General features: G+C 43.3%; 1 protein-coding gene across 1 annotated transcript in view; it reads right to left on the bottom strand.

Annotated features, from left to right (window-relative positions):
- LOC142284150 (beta-crystallin B1-like) overlaps positions 1-8,893 on the bottom strand; it is a 12,761-nt gene extending 3,868 nt beyond the window's left edge. Inside the window, exons 1-3 of the mRNA XM_075333181.1 lie at positions 8,828-8,893; positions 6,274-6,392; positions 4,163-4,295 (exon numbers count right to left, since the gene is read on the bottom strand). Of these exons, the coding sequence (XP_075189296.1) occupies positions 4,163-4,295; positions 6,274-6,392; positions 8,828-8,893 (318 nt within the window). The remainder of the gene's footprint in view (positions 1-4,162; positions 4,296-6,273; positions 6,393-8,827) is intronic.
- Between the last annotated feature and the right edge of the window lie 595 nt (positions 8,894-9,488).

The following is a 9,488-nucleotide window of genomic DNA, read 5'->3' as shown; positions in this document are numbered from 1 at the left end:
TCGTCTCTTTTGCACCACTAGAAGAGCGGACCTAGGTAGGTGCCATTTCGCACACATTGCCTTTGTCTCTGTGATTATTAACAGAGATCATTCCACACACCCTCCAAGTAAGGGAGGAATTGCTTTACTTACTTATTATATCCTTCTGTGAGTTAACAGAGGTATTGCACTCTGCCATAGTCTGCAGCAAAGTCTTTGCACGGTGGACCCTGACTGTCTGATACTCCTTTCGGTTATTATCAGACAGCCCCCCGTAACAGTATGTGTGTGTGTGTGTGTGTGTGTGTGTGTATGTGTGTGTGTGTGTGTGTGTATGGGTGTGTGTGTGTGTGTGTATGTGTGTGTGTGAGATTTCTGAAATCTCACAGCTTTTGATGGTACTATAAAAAGCAGAATTTTATTTGCATAAAACCAGTGAAAAAAAACATGCAAAAAACGCAACGTGTGACCATAACCTTAGAGTACATATTCTTACTTTTACTTAGTTATTTCCTGGCACTGCTACATTTTGATTATTTTCCAATGCCTTATTATGCTGCAGGCTGCTTTAATGCCCAGTTCATATAGTGTAATATCTGTACACTATATTTATACATTACAGGACTTTCCCCGTCTTTACTCTTTAACAGTAAATCAGTGTGATATAAATACTCATATTTTCCATACAGTGGTAATCGGGGGTCTAGAGGTCTGTACCCTTCCGAACCTAATGCACCTCCTATTCATATCCCTCCATTCTGGGACTGGTGCTTATTAACCATAACCTCCCCTTGTAGGTGAAATGTGTCATGAAACTTTGACCCCTTCTTTACATGCTAATGCTAATTGATGTCCATGGATATGTGAATAACAACATGTTTATTTTAGCCATTGAGAAAATGATGGGGGACTATGGATCATTTACCTTGAACCCTGAACTGATAATCCACACCAAACCAGCAATTCAATAAAAGTAAAATAGGATTGTTCTTTTTTTTTGTTTAAAGATACTAGGGACATTTTCATAGGAATCTAATTAATAAATCCATTAAAATTATTTACTAGATGATTTATTTATTTATTTCTCCATGATTTAAAAAGTACCTAAACATATAGTACAGACCAAAAGTTTGGACACACCTTCTCATCTCTACAACAACTATTAAGAGGAGACTTTGTGCAGCAGGCCTTCATGGTAACATAGCTGCTAGGAAACCACTGCTAAGGACAGGCAACAAGCAGAGGAGACTTATTTGGGCTAAAGAACACAAGGAATGAACATTAGACCAGTGGAAATCTGTGCTTTGGTCTGATGAGTCCAAATTTGAGATCTTTGGATCCAACCACCGTGTCTTTGTAGAAAAGGTGAATGGATGGACTCTACATGGCTGGTTCCCACCGTGAAGCATGGAGGAGGAGGTGTGATGGTGTGGGGGTGCTTTGCTGGTGACACTGTTGGGGATTTATTCAAAATTGAAGACATACTGAACCAGCATGGCTACCACAGCATCTTGCAGCGGCGTGCTATTCCATCCGGTTTGCGTTTAGTTGGACCATAATTTATTTTTCAACAGGACAATGACCCCAAACACACCTCCAGGCTGTGTAAGGGCTATTTGACTAAGAAGGAGAGTGATGGGATGCTACGCCAGATGACCTGGCCTTCACAGTCACCAGACCTCAACCCAATCGAGATGGTTTGGGGTGAGCTGGACCGCAGAGTGAAGGCAAAAGGGCCAACAAGTGCTAAGCATCTCTGGGAACTCCTTCAAGACTGTTGGAAGACTATTTCCGGTGACTACCTCTTGAAGCTCATCAGGAGAATGCCAAGAGTGTGCAAAGCAGTAATCAAAGCAAAAGGTGGCTACTTTGAAGAACCTAGAATATAAGACATATTTTCAGTTGTTTCACACTTTTTTAAGTATTTCATTCCACATGTTTTAATTCAAAGTCTTGATGCCTTCAATGTGAATCTACAATTTTTAGAGTCATGAAAATAAAGAATACTCGTTGAATGAGGAGGTGTGTCCAAACTTTTGGTCTGTACTGTATATATTTTTTAATAAGCTGGAAACTTATAAATCTTTGCAAAAGACTTTAGTAGGCAATTTGTTTTTCTTATAGAAACAAAATACATGGAAATTATTTCCAAGCCCATTTTCCCCACTCTATTTGCCTGAACTCAGCTGCATTGATATCGGAACATAATCATTTGGAGTACAGATGATGGTAATGATGGGTCAGCTCAGCACCTGTGTCTCACTAAGGCTGAGTTTACATGTCCAGTAATCATCTGTTAGGCCTCAGTTCCACTTGCGCAAAGCTTCCAATGTGAGAGCAAAGGAAGCAATATGCTAATGACCCTCTGCTGCGACTGTGATCCGATCTTGTGATCGCATCACACCTGTGGAGAAGAGGGAGAGAGCACTTTCTCCCTTCTCTTCGTGTCCTGTCTCTGAGTACATTACACTGCGGTCGGATGACATGCGAGTGCAGTGCGATGTTTCACACTCTCCCATAGACTTGTATGGGTGCGTTTGAGACGAGACTCGTTGCCAAACGCAGCATGCTGCAATTCATTCCGCATGCCGCTATGGCATGAGAAATCAATCACAAATGGACACTTCCCCATAGTTTTTCACTGGTGTGAGTGAAAGCTGATGTTTTATTGGAATGCACTCGTCCGTGCAAAACGCAAGTGCAACCGAGGCTTTAGAACGGATCTTGAAGTGATCCATTGGCAAAAAAATTGTACAAACACAACTTTTTTATCCGTTTTTAAATAACTGATTTAAGCCGGATCCATTTTTTTTAACATTGGAACCTATGGAAAACGGATCCATTAACTAATTTGCTATTTATCTTCCATTTGAATGAGCTGATTGTGTCACTGCCATCTTCTGTACTCTAAATGAGTAGAGATGATTATCCATGTTAGACAAAATTATTTAAAAATATATAAACTAGTTTAATCTTTAAATCATTATGAAAAAAAAGAAAAAGAATCATCTAATATTTACAGTTAATTTATCTATTAATTAAATTCCTATGAATGTGTCATCAGCGTGTTAAAGAACAGAATAATAACAATATTTTCATTTTCTTGCATTGATGGCAAAAGGATTTGCAAAGTTTCATAACTTTCCAAGTTGAGCAAAATCATTAAAAACAAGAGAAAATAAAAGTTTAGTTACTCTTAGTGTGCATGCCCACGATCAGTATTTGCAGCGTTTTGGACACAGCAAGCTTTAGCTGCATCCAAAACGCTGCATTGTACAGTAAAAGCACCGGGGATGGATTTCTAGAAATCACGTGCCCACTGTGCTTGTTTTTCCGCAGCAAACACTGACCTGCAGTGCGGCTTTCCAGACCACAGAATGTCAATTGTTTGCTGCAGATTCGTGTGCGTCCTCTGTAGGGAGAACACAGCGAGAGACCGTAGCACACTGAACCCTGATCATGGGCACGAGGAGCTGCGGTTTCTTGTGTTCTCCTGCAGAGGGACTCACCGACCCACCGGTCAGGACTCGCTGCGTTCTGAACGCAGAAAGTCCTGAAGGTGGGTACGTACCCTTAAGGGTGCTTTACGCGCTGCAACATCGCTAGCGATTGCTAGCGATGTCGAGCGCAATAGCACCCGCCCCCGTCGTTCATGCGACATTTGGTGCTCGCAGCCGTAGCGAACATTATCGCTACGGCAGCGTCACACGCACATACCTTGTCAGCGACGTCACTGTGACCGCCGAACAATCCCTCCCTCAAGGGGGAGGTGCGTTCGGCGTCACTGCGGCGTCACTAAGTGGCTGGCCAATAGAAGCGGAGGAGCGGAGATGAGCGCGGGACGTAACATCCCACCCACCTCCTTCCTTCCGCATTGCCGGTGGACGCAGGTAAGGAGATGTTTGTCGTTCCTACGGTGTCACACATAGCGATGTGGGGTGCAGCACGAACGACGAACAACATCGTACCTGTGGCAGCAGCGATATTAAGGAAAGGAGCGACGTGTCAACAATCACCGTTTTTGAACGATTTTGCAATAGTTGATCGTCGCTCCTTGGTGTCACATGCTGGGATGTCGCTACTGGCGCTGGATATGTGTCACTAATGATGTGACCCCGACGATATATCGGTAGCGATGTCGCAGTGTGTAAAGCACCCTTTAAAGTTTTAGTAATCATCTTACCATACGAACTGGTCTCAAGGACATGATCCGATCAGCCCGGAAGCAGTTAGACCATGAGTCCCAACGTGGATATTCTCCTTTTTCCAGAATGAACATTTCTCCAGTGAAATCTTTCTGTTCAAATGCGACCCAGCTGTGAATGGGAACCACTTAAAATTTACAATATTGTAGTTAACGTTCACAATGTAACACATTATAAAGTGATATATGGAATTTTTCTAACTATATTCCAGAATTTGGTATCTTGAAATTAAACATATGTGACATTTCAGCAATGGGACGGAGGAAATTCCAGGCAATCTGAGAATCCCTTTTAGAAACTGAGCAATGCTAATGATAGAGAAATATTAATCAGGAGAGGCTGCAATCCCGACTAAATTCTGCTTTAATAAATAAGAATTCTGGAGCATCTCTTCATAAAACCTGATACACTGTTCCTTTACTATAAGGCTATGTGCAGTTGCTGCAGATTTGGTGCAGAAAATGTCTGCATCAATTCAGCACCTTCTAGCAGAAAAATGCACAAAAAAACGCATGCGGTATTTGGTATGTTTTTGGTTTGTTTTTTCTATGCGTTTTTTTTTGTGAAGTCAATGGCTGGAAGGGCTAAGAAACGCAGGAAATAACGCCCCAACAATTGACATGCTGGAGATTTTTTCTGCGCCAAATCTGCAAAAACACCCTACAACGTGCGCACTGCGCACATCACTTTAAAATCTCATAGACTTTGCTGGCTTCAGGATGGCATGCAGATTTGGTGCAGATTTCTCAGAAAAACACATCAAAAAATGTACCATGTGCACAGGCCCTACACCTGGAAATTTATGAAAGAATTGACTTCTAGGTTTTACCATTGACCGATATCTACGAGACATGTCCCTATACATTCAAAAATGGTTGAATAAGTGTTTGTCAGTCAACAAAAAAAAAAAGTGTGTAAGGACCTACTCTAATGTAAAGGGGGATGGTAACATCCAGCTGTCAATTTATTTATACATTCCCAGGAGGAACAACAGAAGAATGGCACAATACAGAGATTAAACAAATTGTCCTTGTAATTCTCACTAACTTCTAAAGTAAGTCACTTTGCAATAAATTAAAGAGGTTGTCCACTACTTTTACATTGATGGCCTATTCTTAGGGGCACTTTGCACACTACGACATCGCAGGTGCGATGTCGGTGGGGTCAAATCGAAAGTGACGCACTTCCGGCGTCGCTCTCGACATCGTAGTGTGTAAAGCATTTTTGATACGATTAACGAGCACAAAAGCGTCGTAATCGTATCATCGGAGTAGCGTCGGTCATTTCCATGAATTGGGAAAGACCAATGTTACGATGTTGTTCCTCGTTCCTGCGGCAGCACACATCACCGTGTGTGAAGCCGCAGGAGCGAGGAACATCTCCAACCTGCGTCCCGGCTGGCTATGCGGAAGGAGGGAGGTGGGCGGGATGTTTACATCCCGCTCCTCTCCGCCCCTCCGCTTCTATTGGCCGCCTGCCATGTGATGTCGCTATGACACCGCACGACCCGCCCCCTTAGGAAGGAGGCGGTTCGCCGGCCAGAACGATGTTGCAGGGAAGGTGAGTGCATGTGAAGCTGCCGTAGCGATAATGTTCGCTACGGCAGCTATCACCATGATATCGCAGCTGCGACGGGGGTGGGAACTATCGCGCTCGGCATCACAGCATCGGCTTGCGATGTCGTAGTGTGCAAAGGGCCCCTTAGCATAGGTCATCAATGTCTGGTCGGCTGAGGTCCAACATCCCGCACCCCCTGCAGTCAGCCGCTCCTGGTGGCGGCAGCAGTTATACGGTCAGTTCTGGAGCTGCCCCATCTTCTGATAGCAGCCGCAGCCAAGTACTGCATATCTGCCTGCCTATTGATTTGAATGGGAGGTGGATGTGCAGTATCTGGCCGCTATCAGTTGATAGGGTAACTCCAAAACTGTGTATTTGTGACTGCCTGCTGCCACCACCGGTGCTGAGAACAGCTGATCGGCGGGGGTGCATGGGTGTCAAACCAAAGCCAATTGGAAATTGATGACCTATCCTAAGGATAACCCATCAATGTAAAAGAAGTGGAAACCCCTTTAATGTGGTTGACACTTACGGTCCAGATTCGATTCGAATGGATTTGACATGGTCGAATCCTCGGTCACACAAGTTTCTGCACTCAGTGCTAAATTCCACCTTGCGGCCTTGAAAATTTTCATATTCATAGCAAATCAGCTGTATGTATCAGAAAGAAAAAGAACAGAACCTGTAAGGATATCATGTGTTACATTTATTGAACTCTATATATCCTTCCTGCTTAATCATTTGTCTTCATTTGTTGCTTTTTCATTTTGATTTCAATTTTAATTTCATATTTAAAGAATTCTCTAGAAGTCGTTAAACACTGTAAAACTGTTTTATGAGCTTAAACTCATTGATAGCTTTTTGGTAGGAATAGAGTTATCTAACAAGCAAAAAATAATTTTTGGCAAAGTTTCAGAATTTTTAACAAGTATACAACACAAATCACTATGAAATACATTTTATTAAATATTATTAAAATTGCCAAGGTGAAATAACCTGCTATCCCAAATGACAAAAAAATCAAAAATTAGGGAGATAATGATAAACAAGGGATAGCCGAATATATGATGTCTATAGACAGAGGTCACTGCCACCGATGCTATTTGAGCCTTTCTTCTTCTATTTGTCCCCTGGGCCCCCTGATGATCCGACAGGCAGTTTTACGCAACCATACGCCGAATGCTGCAATTTTTTTCCACTCCGGCCAAAAGCAGCTGAGGGATAAAATCGCACATCAGCACTGCCTTAAATGATTAATTCTGGTGGCATGGGGACGAGGTGAGGCTTAAAGGGAACCTGTCACCAGTGTTTTCCCTATTAAACTAAAAATATCACCTTCTGCAGCTCCTGGGCTGCATTCTAGGAAGGTGCACCTTGTTGCTGGCCCCCCTTGCAGACCCCTAAAAGAACTTTATAAAATCTTACCGTTTCCTATGCAAATGAGTTTGGTTTGCTAGATGGGCGGGGTCTAATTCGGCTCCTGTCCCCCCTCCTGCCGCTGTTCGCTGTCCCCCAGTCATGATTTACATGGATGCAAATAAGAAAGCCGCGGAGACACCATCACGTGTTTCTCAACGCTGCCAATACCCCGAAACAGCTGTCTGTGGATGGATACCATGTTTGGTATAGGTGGTCTCCTTGACTGGAGACTGTCCTTCCCATGGTTGTTCCTTCCCAGTGAAAGACCTGGCTAGTAAAAGGCAGCGTTGAGAAACACGTGATGGTGTCTCCGCGGCTTTCTTATTTGCATACTTCCCAGGGGGCGTTGCTCTAGAATCACTGCGTTGAGAAACACGTGATGGTGTCTCCACAGTGGATATGTTGATCTCCCTAAGGTCAACAATGCTTGTTTAAGTAGATGATTTACATGGATGACGCCGCCCCCGTCATCGTCCACACTGCTGGAGTCTCGCGCAGGCACATTTCGCTGTGCCCCTATTGCGGGGCTAAGTATAAAATTTTCCTCGCGCGAGCGCCGGTGATGTGGTCACGCAGGCGCAAGATTATGGGCGGCGCTGTGTATGACCTCACCAGCATCATCCTCGTACCCGCCCATAATCTCGTGCCTGCGGATTTAGCTCTGTCTCTACCTTTATGCGCAGGCGCTGGTGAATGCTTATCTGTATCATTCCCGACACCTAGTACCCAGCTTTCCCTGGTGCCGGAAATCGATAGGAGGAGCTACCAAACATATATCTCGCTATATCTCTCTATCTATCTCTGTTCCATGGTGTGTTCAGTAGCTCCTCCTATCGATTTCCGGCACCAGGGAAAACTGGGTACTAGGTGCCGGGAATGATACAGATAAGCACCCTCATAGTACCTGTAATTCAGTGTGACACTGGAGCTGCTCTTTGGTGCTCTCCCTCTCCTCTGGGACACTACATCACACATCAGGCAGCGTGGCCTGCTCCATGCTATCTAGTAACAGCCAGCCCCCTGATAATATCTACTTCTGTTCTGTCCGAGGGCAGGGAGTATGGTGAGGGTATGTCCACGCTCCCTGTTTGTGGACTGCACTAAATCTGCTATTATCAGGTTGTAATTAGGCAGTAGGGAGCAGACCGCACTCCCTGATGTGTGATGTAATGTCCCAGAGGGGAGAAGGAGCAACAAAGAGCGGCTCCAGCATCACATTGAATTACAGGTTCAAGAACAGCACTATGGATCTCATCTCTATAGTTTATTATTGCAGCTCCAGTAGAAGAATTTTTTTTATCCTGCGGGAGTACTTCTTTAACATAAAGTAAAATGTATCCTGGAAACACAGTCTTAGGTCATGTGCACACATTCAGTATCTGGTCAGTATTTTACATCAGTATTTGTAAGCCAAAACCAGAAGTGGGTAAAAAAAATGCAGAATTGGTACGTACCTGTGTTTCTATTATACTTTTCCTGACTGTTTCACTCATGATTTTGTCTTAAAGATAGTGATATAAAATATTGACCAAATACTGAACATGTGCACACGGCCTTATAATGGTATATGCAGACGGATTCTAGAGTTATTACTGTATAAAGTGACACCTCATATTTGAACAATTTGGCTTGGTGCCTATGGGGTTAGAATATATTCTCATACATACCTTGTAGTTGTGGAGACCCAAGGTAGAATGGCTACCAACGCTTCCTTGAGCTCCAGTGTGAGACATCTTGAGAATCTTTAAAAAAATGCAATAATTTCATTTTCACACTTTATAACATCCAATAAACAATAATAACATTCTGTAACATAGTTTACAACCTTGTTTCATACCAGGTTTTTTTTAACCAGATGAGACTGTATCATAAATAGCAGTTTAATATATGAAAATATTCTGTATATGTAAAGACGTGGACAGGCTGTCACTTTCAACCCCTGAAGACACCAATCATATTTGTGTAATGTTTGCATTTCTGCAATGTTTTCCTATGGTAACAAGTGTTAATTTCCCTGTGAGCTGCAGTACTCATCATCGGACACAAGAGGTCACTGTCTTCCTTTTTACTCTTCTATAGACTCTTGTTGGGAAAAAACAGGGTTAATACCCAGTCTGCCAAAGAGATGGAGGAGTGATAGTGACCTGTGTGAGTCAGTTCCTGTTTCAAAGTCAGTTAGGGAGTTGTTGGTGAGCAAGGGAGAAGTACGGACACCCGCAGAGGAATGAAAACAACTTTGGGTGTGTGTGTCTGACAAGTACAAGGGAGCAAGTCCAGCAAGTAACCTACATTGGTGGTGGTTATCTTAAGTATTCGAGGGGGTACTCT

Source organism: Anomaloglossus baeobatrachus, chromosome 2 (assembly GCF_048569485.1).
Source record: "Anomaloglossus baeobatrachus isolate aAnoBae1 chromosome 2, aAnoBae1.hap1, whole genome shotgun sequence".
Taxonomy (NCBI): Eukaryota; Metazoa; Chordata; class Amphibia; order Anura; family Aromobatidae; genus Anomaloglossus; species Anomaloglossus baeobatrachus.
The sequence above is the reverse complement of the archived record's forward strand: the minus strand, read 5'-3'. Positions and strand labels throughout refer to the sequence as shown.